The sequence below is a fragment of the Musa acuminata genome, unplaced genomic scaffold, assembly GCF_036884655.1.
Source record: "Musa acuminata AAA Group cultivar baxijiao unplaced genomic scaffold, Cavendish_Baxijiao_AAA HiC_scaffold_42, whole genome shotgun sequence".
In the NCBI taxonomy this organism is placed as follows: domain Eukaryota; kingdom Viridiplantae; phylum Streptophyta; class Magnoliopsida; order Zingiberales; family Musaceae; genus Musa; species Musa acuminata.
Window position 1 is genome coordinate 678,213 of NW_027020324.1, and position 14,889 is coordinate 693,101.

A 14,889-nucleotide genomic window follows, 5' to 3' on the forward strand; every position below is an offset into this window, starting at 1 on the left:
GTTGAGTTGCATCATAATGAAGAGAGGTAGTTTTCTTGTCTTTCTTAAAAATAAATAATTTTCTTTGATTCCTTTAAATTTTAAATTTTTATTTTTAGATTAAAATATGTTATATGTAGTTTTGAAGTATTTTTATTCCTTTAAATGTTAGTTTTTATTATTAAATTAAAAAAATATATTATATAAAATTTCTAAGATATTTTTTTTATCCCTTTTGAGGTTTAAAATTTTTATTTTTGAATTAGAATATGTTAAAATTATTTATGTCATATGTATTTCTAAAATTTTTATCTTGAATGCATGATATTTAATTTTTAGATTTATACAATACTTAGATTTAGAATGATATTTCCTCTTATAGAGTTTAGCTTTTCAATCTATTATTATTTATTATATTTTAATGACTTATTATTAATGAATATATGCTTGATTATAATGATGCAATTCAAAATTAAGAAAATTTGTTATATTTGAATTGAAATCAATCAATATGCTCAACCCATAGATCAGGTAACTCACAGGTTAAGCCCAACCCACAAGTTAAGTCATAGCCCATAAACTAAGCCCAATCAATAAACCACGTCAAGCCTACAAGTTAGGCCCTAGCTCACAAGCTAGCTCAGCTCAACCCAACATGGATAGTCATGTGCGATGCACATAACAATCCATGAGTTTTCGACTGATGGCCCAACTTGATGTGGTGTATGCATAGTCATATATAATGTACATAACTCATACATAAGCTGATTTAACCTTGCTTAGTATTATATAATCTAGTCCATTGCTCTTATTTTGTTGAATTTGAGCTAAAACATTGATTGAAAGAAAATCAAATTTAATTAGTTGAGATTGATTGAGAGTGATTCTGAATTAGTTTGACTTATTTAAGTTTGTTTAATTTAAATTGAACCTAATATGTTCCAAATTATATAGATGATTCTATATCGAATTCTAGTGAAGAGCAGATCTCCCTCTATCGCTAGGTAGAGCTAGTTGGATTTATCTTCATGTTAACATCATTATTTTTTTTTTTTAACTATGATTACTTTTGACTTGTAATTTACTAAATAAATAAATAAATTATAATAAATATTTACAAAGTTATGCATATTAATAAAGTAATATTCATTTATTTAACTCTCAATAATGCCCTTGTGGAAGGATGTTTTACTCCTATAATTTTTTTTTTCATTATATGACAATAATAAACTAATAAGCTTTTACCAAATCGACTAGTCAACACTTTATGATTTTTTTTAGTTTTGGAGAGTGCATACTACCTCAATTGTTTGTTTATGCTGTAAAACGTTTGCCTCGATAAATTTCAAAATAATTTCTTATATATTTATGCATATATAAGGTTTATCATTAATAATTCTAATATCCACCATCCTATAGCTTTTTAAAGTAAATATACTTTTTTTGAGCAAAAGATATTTCTGTTCTTCAGAGTGTTAATAAGAATAAATCTAAAGAGGTTTTGAACCTTGAAATCATATCATAAATCTTATTATCTAATGTTTTCCTAAATTATATATACATATTACATATTTTTTATTTAAACTATTTCCAAACTATTAACTATTCAATTAGGTAACGACTCAAACTAACAAGAGATACAATCTGATTTAATTCTAATTCTAATTAAGAGATTGTGTGATCAAAATTGAGAAAAAAAAATCATAAAAAATTCTAAGACACGAATCTCTGTCTTAATACATATTTTCGGGTTTGATCGAAATTTTATTTCCGACAATGTGATTCACTTATACAACGAAAAGCCTGTCGAGAGTGAAACTACACCTTTGGAAATTATATCGACTTTGGGGATTATTTTTCAACCAACCCGATTTAAGTCAGGGCTAATGCACTACGCCAATAATTGGGACATCACTCACGTATAAATGATTCTCGATATACCTTATTAATGTCATATTACCTAAGTTATATCCATATATCTCGAACTCGATCCATTAATTAGCTCCCAATCTCACTCTAAATTGACCAAACCCTAACTCGAGCTAATTGGACGTCAAAATTTAGCTTATATATACCTGAAAATCTAAAATATATTATTATATCTGATAAAGCATATTTTGGGTCCAAGACACGTCACAATCGATACCACGCCGCACCACAGTTGGGTTGGCAAGGGAAGCACCTCACATGCTAAGTCAAAATCCATACCGAGGCACAGTTGGGTTGGCAATGGGAGCACCTCACATGCTAAGTCAAAATCCATACCGAGGCACTGTTTGGCATGTCCCGTCCCGAAGGCTCGGGGCGACGTCGTCTAACGTTGTCCCGCGCGTCTCAGGACAACGACCGCACAGTACCATCTCATCCCCCAAGGATCAGCCGCCACGTCGAACCCGCGTGCGACCGACCCTTGTGCAATAATATAAAAGCTCATAGCCGACATTCGATCGAGAGGGGGGGGAGGCAAAAATAATTCAACCCACAACTGACTTACTCGTCGAAGGGGCCAAAGTCGGGAATCATCCGATGAAGGTAATTCTTGGAGGAAAGCGACCGCCATCGAGTCGCGAGCGTCTCAACTTGGGAATTGTCATCCAATGTACGAAGGCAAGCTGCAGACCAGCATGGAGAAGACATTGCCCAACACAGACGGCGTCCAGACCGAGGAACGTCGATCAACACCGAGTTGAGAGGGCCCAGCCTCCCTCGGCATCCTGCTAAGCCGACAAAAGACTTCCGACATCGACTCGTGGATCAAGTCGTGTCGACTTGGTACATTTATTCACAAAGGAATTGGAAAATTCCAACTCCAAACCCCTACTCTTTGGCTAATAACATTCATTGATTGACATGTAGTCATTATTCTTGTGAGATTTCTCGGATCAGCAGTCAAAAGAGTTTTACTAAAAGCACGATATGCTTGCTTCTTCATGAATAAAAGTTGAATGCAGTTGTCTCTCCGTCTTTTCTGTGTCTAGCTTACGTTGTCACACATCAGAGAGAGGCGCGGGAAGCAGCATCTCATGCTTTTGGCTCACTCAAGCAAAGCCCGTCAATACCTCGTAAAGCCATAGGAGGCTTAAAGGGCGGACGAAAGGTGAGAGGCAGTGGCCCCCTTCTTCCTTCTCACGCCTCCGTGTTTGCTTTGAATTCTTTCACCTTCCTTCTTCCGCCATTCCTCCAAGCTTAGGCAACGGAAAATGCCACAACATATATGTCGACCTTCTTGTTTCCACACTCCCTAACATGATTAGCCTTTTCGTTGCAATTAATGAGTGCACAGAAATCTTTTCCTTTCTTATTATAATCTATCTTTTAGATTTCCATTTGCGATTAAGGAAGGTATGAGTCATATCGAATGGACGAGGAAGGAGTGCTCGATCGATCTATTTTGACTTCGTCTGAAACAAAAGGGTGGAGCTGATGAAGCGCCATCATATGATCGATCCCTTGTATCTTTTGCTGTGGCCTGATCTGCTGTTACTGTGTCCGATGCAAAAGGGAGAAGCTATTGGCTTATCTGCAAAAGCTTATGGGATCACTTGTGCAGTACTAAAGTTCATGTTCTGAATGTTTATGGATTCACCAATCTTGATTTAGGCAACAGCACCCCAATATAATTTAACGGTGGAACAGTCGCTATATCAGCTATATACATCCAAAAACACTAATCACACAGTGGGCCAGCATCATCCATGTGTCAGTACATGTCTGATGATTCCTTCCCCCAATTTTAATCAGCTGATCATGTTGGAAAAGGGGACAAATCTACCTTTTCTTTTCACCGATCTTAACATGTATCATATCCAACGATGTAGAAGAAAGAGCCTCTCTCTGAACCATAGCAGTGATCCTGTGAACCCAACATGCTTCTGCAGAACACAGGCCGATAAGCCAATCCGCTGTGCAACAAAGCCAAATGTGCTTCCAACCTTGTGGCTTTAGCTCACTTTTAGCTCCACCATGGGCGATGACCCCACTCCCCACCGAGTATGTGGCCTCTCGTGCCAAAGGATGCTTGTGATCAGCTGACAGCACCATTCCTGTCGGTTACCACCTCCCTCCCTGACCTCCCCCTCCCTTTGTCCTCTCTCCCATATTCCCGTGATCGTCCTGTGTCTTACTTTACCCCATTGTATAAATATTGGAGTCATCTTCCCTAGGCGACAACATGCATGTAAGACTCAGCTTATCAGTGCATTAGCCTTTTTAAGTATACTCCCCTCCGAGCTAATAGTAGTCATGACACCCTTCTTTCTTCTTCAACTACTGCTTTCTGTGTCGCTGACATTGGCAAGTAGTCATGACTACCATGAGGCTTTGAGCAAATCTATTCTCTTCTTTGAAGGGCAGAGGTCCGGGAAGCTCCCCCCGGACCAGAGAGCCGGATGGCGTGGAGACTCCGCGCTGTCCGACGGCTCGGAGGCCGGGGTCGACCTCACCGGAGGCTACTACGACGCCGGCGACAACGTCAAGTTTGGCTTCCCTATGGCCTTCACCACCACGATGCTGTCATGGAGCGTTATCGAGTTCGGCGAACTGATGCCGACCGACGAGCTCCGCAACGCCGCGGTGGCCATCCGATGGGCCACGGATTACCTGCTGAAGACCATCTCCCACCCCGGCCTTGTTTTCGTTCAGGTCACAACTCACTAGCACAGCTTCACTGGTATCAGTAGCAGCAAACCGTAGTAGCAAATAAACTTGGCCAAGCTCTGCATTTAGGTGGGGAATCCTATAAGCGACCACAACTGCTGGGAGCGGCCGGAGGACATGGACACGGCGCGGACGGTGTACAACGTGAGCGCAGACAGACCGGGGTCGGAGGTGGCGGGCGAGACGGCGGCCGCATTGGCGGCAGCGTCCATGGTGTTCCGTGACATTGATCCAGGCTACTCCCAGACGCTGTTGGAGAACGCCATGAGGGCGTTCGAGTTCGCCGACACCTACAAGGGGGCTTACAGCGATGACCCGCAGCTCAAAGCTGGAGTGTGCCCCTTCTATTGTGACTTCGATGGGTATCAGGCAAGTCACTCTGCTCTCTTCGTTCTCATCGGTTTAGGCATACTGTGAGTTGATTGCAGTGTGTGATATTAGGCAAATTCTTAGCATATTAGGCCACTAATTGTCATCACTTGGAGTAGGGCTATTTGCACAGCCACATGTACAACCTTGTCTGTTGTCCTTGCCTCTGTCTTTTCGGCTGTCAATTCATAGAGAGGGGGAGGTGATGGATTCTCACTTACCACATGTACGATCGTAAAGCTTCATGTGAAGGGCTGCTTAAGGTGAATTGTGGATCCAAAGTGGTCCGATCTACATGATTAAAGATCATCTTGAGGAATTCCTATACTCGAATAAGAATAAAATTTGTGAGGTGACATTAATGCATGCATTTGTAGTTTGTCTATCAAACAGGGTAAAGTAATGCACATTTGGCCTTGCTGGGAACCCATGGTGCAAAATTCCCACAGTGAGCTGCTATTTTTCTGGAACATGTTCTTGCTTCAATGCAGCAGTATGAGAAGTGAGGTTTTAGCTCTGCTCTGTCTGCCAAACAGAACAAGTTCTGTGCAACCTAAGGCACTGTTACGGTCATGAGGAACCCAAAATCATCATTATCTTGGCACCATAGGACCACAAGGCTTATTGATTGATCTGATCTCAAGAGTCATGCCAATGTTGTCTGGTGTGCAATCCTGTCTGCAGCAGAGCCACCCCATAGTCAACCTGGATTGTGGCACCTACATGTTCTTGGTGTCAGATTCTAGTGTGAGTGGAAAAGATCAACCCTTTTGGGGTTGACTTCATTCCTTGGCCTTGAATTCTTTCCACATCTAAAGGGGTGGTCAATTGACTCAGGATGAGTTACTATGGGGAGCAGCATGGCTAAGAAGGGCCTCACAAAATGACTCTTTCCTCGACTACATCCAAAACAATGGTAAAACTCTCGGAGCAGATGACAACATCAATGAGTTTGGGTGGGACAACAAGCATGCCGGCCTCAATGTTCTTGTCTCCAAGGTTAACTAATGCCACATACTGCACATCTACTTTTGAAGCTCCTTGAACTCATCGTGTCTCCCTGTCTCTGTTCTTGATGCCTACAGGAGTTCATGGAAGGACAAGCTCTCTCTCTGGAATCCTACAAAGAGTTTGCCGACAGCTTTATGTGTACACTCATTCCAGAGTCTTCATCCTCACACATCCAGTTCACACCTGGTGGGCTCATCTACAGGCCCGGAGGCAGCAATATGCAGCATGTGACCTCCATCTCCTTCCTTCTCCTAACCTATGCCAAGTACCTCTCCAAGTCATCGCAGACCGCGAATTGCGGCAGCATCCAAGTTGACCCAGCATCCCTTCAGCTTCAAGCAAAGAAACAGGTACATTAATTACTGGAAGAAAAAAGAAGAGAAGAAGCTTTCACGAGTTCTAAATTTGATGCATTTTGTTCTTGTCAGGTCGATTATTTGTTAGGCGACAACCCCATGAACATGTCATATATGGTCGGATATGGCGATCGATACCCGCAGAGAATTCACCACCGGGGTTCTTCGTTGCCGTCAGTGTCGAGCCACCCTCAGTTTATTGCATGCAAGGATGGCTCAGACTACTACAAGTCTGCTAACCCTAACCCTAATCCCCTCGTCGGCGCGGTGGTCGGCGGGCCGGGCGAAGATGACGTTTACGAGGATGATCGTGCCGATTTCCGGAAATCCGAACCGACTACCTACATCAATGCTCCATTAGTTGGAGTCCTGGCATACTTTGTGGCAAACCCTAATGCCGGCCTCGTGCTGACTTAGGCATGAATGAAGAATTCGTATGTACATAAATGAAAACAAGAAGAAGAAAGAAAACAAATAGAAGAGAGAGTGTCTCAGAGATCTGATTGAACACCCTAAATATACCACCATATGTTTACCTAACCGAAGAGTGATGATCGTTTTCGGTGCATACAACCCGAAGGTTTTCTTGAGGGAGATGTATTGCAAGTCAAGCTTTATATTATTTTGTTTTGGTTTTGGTTTTTTCCACATGAATTAAGTGTATTACATTTCATAGTTATATAAATCATATTGTGCTCTATGTTCATCTTTTGTTCACCTAAATAATGACTTTAAGTAGTGACAAGCATCATTTAAATTCATGAATTGCTGAATTTTCTGATCTGGGCAAATATATGATGCATTATCCATGACAACTTTTTGCATCAACATAGGATGTGAGTATAGTTGACAAATAATTACAAAAAGAAAATAAATAATTAAAGAAATCTGAAAACATTGAGCCTATGAATTTTGGAGAATGGTATTTAAATAAGTTTTACAATTGTATCCATCAGCTAATTTAATTATCCATAAAAGTATTTTGATAACTACGTTAATCATGCAATATAAAAATATATATTAAAAGATTTATCTTTATATTTATATTGATTAATTATACAAATAATTTATATAGAAGACAATGATACATAAATGTTTATTTTGGAAGACTTTGGAGGCTTTAATATTATAAATATGAGATCTTTTATAAAGAATTCATTTATATTTAAAATTATGATTTCTAATGATATAAGATAATATTAATTAGATGAATAGCAGAAAAGATAATCCTTACCCTATTTGCCTCTAAATACATTTGATATTTAAACACAAATATAAATAAATACAAACTTAAATATGTTTAGCATTTAAAAATTTATATAAGTTTAACTAGATGTTAGGTAGATATAATTTGATTAATCAAATATAAGAGCATAGCACTAATAACACAAATCTTTTAATTAATATGACAATATAGCTCAGTTGGTCAGAGCGTAGCACTGATAATATTGAGGTCGCTAATTCAATCTCAAATTTTATACAATTGTTAATTTCTTCATACATATTATCATATCCTAAATATTCAGATTTCACCAATATCTTATATATAACCAATGCCATCAAAAGACTGAATTGCTTATGAGAATCTGTATATCTAATCCTAAATGATTAGAATTTTTGAATATCTTTAAAAGACATCTAACTAATTACTATATATATATAATAGAATTTTTTAATATCTTTAAAAGACATCTAACTAATCACTATATATATAAAATAGAAGGTAAGGTTCAATGGTAAGGAACAAGGTGTAGCCTATTTTTCCATGACTCTTTCATGCCTATCTCATGTTAACTAATTGTTATTACATGTTTGAGAATACATGTGGAAAAGATGAGAAAAAGAAAATTATGGCTTTACTTGAAAAATGTCAACGACAAAGTCAAGAAAGAAAAATCACATAACTGGCAAGCCATAATACCCTCAATAACAATGTGCTAAAGTAAAATTATTTTTATTTTATTATTTATAAAAATATAAAATTTTCTGATATCGTACAAGCTCGCATTTGAATGTCTATGTATAATCGAGATCACTAACATTTTCTTTAACTCCTACTTATCTCAATATCAACTAAGTAAAGAAGATCTACAGAAACTGGAAGCCTGTCCAACTTTCTCCTACCAAATTTTAATGCTGCACATGACCAATGGGTCTTCACCGTCTGGTAAGTATAATTCTGACACTATCAGCTCTCCTCGTCGAGTCACATAGGTTACGGAAGCAACGTCTAATCACCAGCATCAAGAGTCACCTATTCCTCACAATCACCGATAGAGATCCAATAAGAGGTTACCATGCCTATCCCGACTTGTTGGATCCGTAACATTCTCTCGTCACTAACACAATAGTTGAGAAGGGACCATAACCCCTCGTTAATAACCGATGGTATGACCTAGTTTCATAAGCTTTTCCCTTCGTATGATCGACAAAGGGATCTCATCCTGCATAACCCAAAGAGCAAGAGGATTAGATCAGAGGAGCCATCCTCACAGTCCACCCCAAACAATGTCCTTGGGGCACATACCGATAAGTCATCCTCAATAAATGCTTTCATCATGTGAGGTAAGGAGTGGGGCCTTCACGAGTATCTATCTATGCCACAAGACGCTCAAGTATAAAAGTCGAGTCCCGATCCAAGCACCGATAAGTGGGCAAAAGCTTTTTACTCTTTTACTTATATGATTAATCTTCCTCTTTAGCTCTTTGATTTAAGCATCAAAGGGATTGAACCAGAATGCTCCCAATGCAGACCCGTTGTGCAAGACCCCGACATCACCCGAAGACACGACTAGGAGGTAACCTAGTAGCAAGGATGACGCAGCTCATCAAGCTCATCAACCTGACTTCACCATGAGGGTTGGATCGCACTCGACGAACCATCTCTCCCGGTGGGCTCCCCATACAAATCACCCAGCTCTCCTTGCCAACCCTCTTTGTTAGCACGGAAAAATCATCACAAATGAGCTATACTTTCGATAATGAACCAATCCAACCGACCAATCAGCTCACGATTTTCATGTGTTAACATCGTACGATAGATGAATTGAGTGCTTGTTGGCGTGGAAAATAATGAGGTTCGATAAGTCATCTTCAATTTTGTTTTCATTCCACATTATGAGAGTATAGACACGCAAAGAGCAAACAAATCAACGTTTTGTGTGGACAGAAAACGGTGGGGTGGAGTTATCAACCTCACAAGCCATTCAGAATAGCAAAAAAATATAAGAGATGTGATAATTTTCATACCAAAACATATCAATCTAACTGGTCATTCAAAAGACCAAATTGTCCTAATTTGACAAAGGCTTTCATAATCAACGTTTCTAACATTAAATTTAATTTAATATTTCAACAAGATCAAAAAATCAAATGATTTGGGACAAAAGCTTAAAGCAGGAAATGAATTTTCATTTGTGCTTGATCCGATTTTGGCCACCTAAATCTTATTTTACGTATAAGCTTGAGGTTGAATGATCAATAATTGAACATATAAAAGTCTGTTCTAATGATCCGCCGGCTTTGAAACCTGATGTTTATGCGTGGAACTGCAACAAATCAAATGAAAAGGCTGGTTTAATTGAACACGCCTTCCTTACTATCATCTTTTTACAAACCATTGATACACCTGCCAATTACACCATGCTGTGGAGCTGTAGTTTGTGCAGGCTCACACAAACAATCATCAATTCAAAGAATTAAGGATGGAATCTCCATCTCGTTCACCGGATTTTGTATGATAAGGCCACCGGCGAATTCTTACTGCTGCGGTTGGCCGGCGGATTCCCGGCACACTTCTTGGAAGTCATGCTGCCAGGGGATCAAGCTCCGTGCAGGGAAGCAGCAGTCGCAGTCCGCTTTGCACCGCAGCGGCCGGCATAGCCAGGACGACGAGGGCGCCTCCCCGGCCTTGCGCGGGCCCGTCGAGGCCGCGTCCCTGAGCGGCCCCCAACACTCCACTTGGTTGAACTCGGGGAGGTTGGAGTGGAAGTAGACCCACACCATGGCCTCCTCCAGCTCCGGATAGTTGTTGAACAAGGTCTCATCCCCATGAACGAACGCCTTCAGTACCTTCACCATACCCAACGCAAAAGTTCCCATCAGCAAAACAAAGAGGTGCAAGCGTGAGTAAGACGAGTGCATGCGCGCGTACGTACCACCGGGAGTTCCTTGTTGAAGATGTAGTAACGGAGGTTGGCGATGAGGTCGAGGAGGAAGTGGCCGCCGCTAATGTGGCAGTGGACGTGCAGGGACATCTTTCCTTGGACCTTCTTCCACTCCGCCACCACCTCGTCCCTCTGCAGCCGGTTGTACCAGCCCTGTAGCTGCTCAACGAAACAGGGAGGTTTAGCTGTGTCACAGATTTGGATATCAGACGAGACGAAGACAGATAGCTGAATCGGGTACCTGCGCAAGGTTTATGGTGTGGGAGATGGCGAGAGTGATCTTGGCGGTGATGTCGCTGTGGGTGAGGGTGTACGTCCTGGGGAGTTTCCCTGGGTGGTTCTCCTCATCCACCCCTAAGAACTGTACCTTCAGCTTCGACGCCTCGAATATTGATGGCCCAAATAGCCTCGCAACCTGAGGGCAAGTACCAAACATGTCGGTTGCTGTAATAGATGGATTCTCTTATTTGAAAGCCATGTAGCAGAAGGAATCTCGAAATCTATACTTCAAGACCATTCACTAGTTGAGAGTATACCGGAGCTGTGGACTGCCTTCTTCTCTTTGGTTTGCTGAAGAATAACAAGGGACTCCTTTTCAGATCAACACAAAGGCTGTGCTGCTTCAGTTGAACAGGCAGCAGAAACGTAGCAGCTGCAGAACCCATACTCAACAAGGAGCAAGGTCGTGAAGTGGCAGGGGATGGATCGGTTAGCCTCCTCCAACCTCTGCAGAAGGAAATTAGGAAGACTTCCTTCGAGAGTTTGGAGAGTTTTGGAGAAGATATGGGAACAGAATCGATAGAGTTGCGGCTCTTTCTTGCGTTACTTGGGGGATTCAGTCGAACTCTCTATGCGTCTTATAGGAAATATTTAACTGGAGGACAAGCGATCTCTCGCTGTCGAGCACTTGGCAGCACGAGGCGTGCGGGAACGGCAATTGAATCTTGCCAACACGTCTCTCGTATACCCGATGGACACGTTCGAGGCAATTTCCCATGATCCGGAAAAGATCAACCATCTGTTAACCCAAAAGTGTTCTATGTGATCGCCATGCTATTATCGTCTTATTAAAATAAATTAATTAAAATTTCATATATATATATATATTATTTTTATTTCATATATAAGTAGTATCTCCCACGATTTGCTAAGTATGACCGCAACAGTATGACCGACTTGCTCTACAGCGAGTGCATGGTTTCACGTTCTTCAATAAATTAGAACTGCCGTCCGGTCTAATTCACCTGCTTGACTTGGACCGGTCTTGGTTTTTCATCCTATTCGAGTCGATCTCCACGTTTCCAAATGGATTTTCTCCTCCTCAAAAAACATTTGTATTGAAATTTCATGGGGTCAAAGTGAATGTATCAAAAGTTTCAGGAGAACCACGTTGGTTTATGATCGCCATCTCTGCATCGGTCAATATACATGCCGTATCATCGTCTCCATGATTGGAAATACTACTAAAATAATTAACGGCATATCTACTAATTTGAGTTCTCGGGAACAGTGTCTAAGCATTTAAGTTTCATTTCTACGCGACAAACATATAAATATCTTTCGGTATAAGATCATTTAGCGTACGTTTATCCTGTGAAATGAATGAATTAATAATCATCGAAGGAGACTAATCGGATGTCATATAATCGAATACATATAGCTGATGAAAAAAATAGAAGATAAGAACAATTATTGAATAAGTTTTATTGAAAAAGTGAAGAAACTTTATTAAAGAAATGAAAATACATTGAAGAAGCTTTATTAAAAAAATAAAAATACTTTCAATACACTAATATGTTCCCTCTCTTGTTTATATAGATTAGGAGAAAGATTTTTCTCAATAGAATAGAGGATTTTACTCAACAGAATAGAAAGATTTTCTCGTATAAATAGCATGGGCCACAAATACAGCACAAAGAAGGAGAGAAGAAAAGAAGAAGAAATCTAAGGAAAAGAAAAATGAAATAGGTTTCTTGTGATAAGGAATTATTCGTAAAACGAGGATTGCGTGCACGAACAGGTGGTGCGCGCCCAATTGTATCAATTGGGTCCAACTTGCTCCCTGCAAATTTCCCAGACAAGTCCACCAGCGGTTGGTGTCGCGTGCAAACCTCCACCACCAATTTCTCTACTCTATCAGGAGGCGGCTCTCCGTGGAGCCCACCGACGATGACGTACGCGTGACCGACCATCGTGGATTCCACCGGTCAACGTTGTGAACCGAGTCGCTTGCGTGAGAAAAGGCCGACCCGAGCTCTATTTTTCGCTTATAAAATAATAAATAATCGATTAATCACCTGCAAAAAAAATACCATACCACAAGTCATAAATATCTCTCTCTTACATAGTCGATTACTATTCAGTGACATAATGACGTCGACACTCCAACAAACATTTAGTTCCGACTTGCTTTCGGTTCAACGTCTTTAAACTTATTTCAACACGTGATGCATTCTCAAAACACCTATTTCTCTCCCATGAACATAGAACAAAAGATAGTTTCTTCTAATGCTATTACATCTAAATAATAGATGGAATGTATGTGTCTTATTCAGTTTTATATGGGCAAATACTTTATTTTGAAACATTATAAGGATTAATATGTCCAACTCTTTTACGTAAGATTATATTTACAGGGAATTAAATGAATTTCTGTTCTTTTATTTGTTTCTTTTCTCTATCTATCTAATAATGGAGTTCTTCTCTCATATTGAGAAGTCTTGGTAGAATATAAGTATATGATGAACATGATGATTAGTTACACCAAAATTGAAAGTTTCATTAAGTAGATCATCAAGGTTAGCATGAAACCAATGACTCTAAGAAATATAATACTAACATAAGGGGAACAGTAGGAATACATTTGTTTACCTTTCCTACAACTCGATATCATTAAGCCAACAAAATACTGTAGGTGTTGTACCTCTTCTACCTCATTACATGACTTCTTCGACCTCGTATCCACGGTTGCCTTCTTCTTCCAGCACGTGACTTCTCATCCATTAAGACTAGAATAATGTAAGTATATGCCGCTTATGAGATATGTATAAAACCTTATTCAAATCAGATTCTTGAGACGAGTAGAGGAGGGTTTTTCGAAAATTCATATGATATGATACGAGGAGATGGAATTAGAGGATAGTACAAGACTATTAAGGAATAGAAAATTTGAGTTACATATATTAGTTTTGCCTATAATATAATGAGTTTAATCTTTTAAATGAAATTAGTATGGTATCAATTTTAATTATTGACATGGTAGCAGAACCAAGTAGACAAAATTGATCTGAATGAATTAATTTTCTTCCAAAAAAGATTAAGCTAAGATGAGCTTAATAATTATAGTTAAACTATAGTTTGATTGAATGAGAATAAACTACAACTACAACTATTTTATGGTATTAGAAAATATAGGATGAAAAACATGGGGTTAGAAAATATTATCACATCACTAAAAAATGAAGGAGTCGGATTATATATTCTAATTTTACCCATAACTTAATAAATTTAAGTTTTTTTTATGTTGAATTGATATTAAATTTAATATATATTAATTTTACCCATCATGGTTTAATATATGATGGTTTAACCCATCATATATTTATAAATAATATGATTAATTATGCTTTTAGAATTGGTATCTTGAATCTGATTGAAAGTATTAAGAATATTAATATAATCAATATAAAAATATTGAGATGAATATGTAAAATTATTAGATCGATAAAATAAAAAAATATTTTAAATGATAAAAGTATATTTAAAAGAAGCCTATAAATGATCCTTGGTTGATGCCAGTAGAAACATAAGTTAGGATGTAAGTTGAGTGAATTGGGTTAAATTAGGTATAAATTTTATTATTATTATTATTATTATTATTATTAAATAAATAATTAATAATACACTCAATTGATATCTATAATGAGTCTACCAAACGATCAGTTTGGAACGTGTAAACGATTTTTCTCCCAACCTATTTTTCTATAGAAACTTACTATTCTTATTCATGATGATGTGATGTGCATCTAATATATATATATATATATATATATATATATATATATATAGAGGCTCCACAAAGAGGTTTGTCCCTTTGGGTACATCCAATGGATACCTATGGTCTGCACACATGTCTAAATCTCAATAACTTTGATGTCAATTGATCATCGGATTAGTCTAAAAAAAAAATTATTTTTTAGATTAAACTACGACGTTATTTATTACACAGAAACTTTGGCCAATCAACTCATAAGTAGCCGTACGAGCCATACATAAGCCCGACTCCGAAATTAGTTCCAAGATTAACTTGAGACCAGATTTCATCGGATCGATTTAGGTTACGTTATAGTCTC

The 14,889-nt window shown here is 38.7% G+C and overlaps 2 protein-coding genes across 2 annotated transcripts; one reads left to right on the top strand and one right to left on the bottom strand.

Moving 5' to 3' along the window:
* Positions 1–4,086: 4,086 nt before the first annotated feature.
* Positions 4,087–7,007, top strand: LOC135653894 (endoglucanase 23-like). Its single transcript, XM_065175523.1, has 5 exons — positions 4,087–4,620; positions 4,705–5,004; positions 5,842–6,003; positions 6,090–6,365; positions 6,444–7,007. The coding sequence occupies exons 1-5, from the start codon at positions 4,222–4,224 to the stop codon at positions 6,786–6,788; spliced, it is 1,482 nt and encodes a 493-aa protein (XP_065031595.1). The 5' UTR covers positions 4,087–4,221; the 3' UTR covers positions 6,789–7,007.
* Positions 7,008–9,934: 2,927 nt separating this feature from the next.
* On the bottom strand, positions 9,935–11,373 carry LOC135653895 (protein STAY-GREEN homolog, chloroplastic-like). The gene is made up of 4 exons (XM_065175528.1): positions 11,074–11,373; positions 10,779–10,952; positions 10,529–10,696; positions 9,935–10,442 (listed from the first exon to the last, which is right to left on the bottom strand). Exons 1-4 carry the CDS (start codon positions 11,200–11,202, stop codon positions 10,131–10,133), a joined length of 783 nt encoding a protein of 260 aa, XP_065031600.1. The 5' UTR covers positions 11,203–11,373; the 3' UTR covers positions 9,935–10,130.
* Between the last annotated feature and the right edge of the window lie 3,516 nt (positions 11,374–14,889).

Coding starts and splice junctions, on each gene's coding strand:
- LOC135653894 (XM_065175523.1), top strand. CDS start 4,222: ATGACACCCTTCTTTCTTCTTCAACTACTGCTTTCTGTGTCGCTGACA. Junction 4,621..4,704: donor CCGGCCTTGTTTTCGTTCAG/GTCACAACTCAC, acceptor CTCTGCATTTAG/GTGGGGAATCCTATAAGCGA. Junction 6,366..6,443: donor AGCTTCAAGCAAAGAAACAG/GTACATTAATTA, acceptor TGTTCTTGTCAG/GTCGATTATTTGTTAGGCGA.
- LOC135653895 (XM_065175528.1), bottom strand. CDS start 11,202: ATGGGTTCTGCAGCTGCTACGTTTCTGCTGCCTGTTCAACTGAAGCAG. Junction 10,953..11,073: donor GAAGGCAGTCCACAGCTCCG/GTATACTCTCAA, acceptor ACTTGCCCTCAG/GTTGCGAGGCTATTTGGGCC. Junction 10,697..10,778: donor ACACCATAAACCTTGCGCAG/GTACCCGATTCA, acceptor TTCGTTGAGCAG/CTACAGGGCTGGTACAACCG.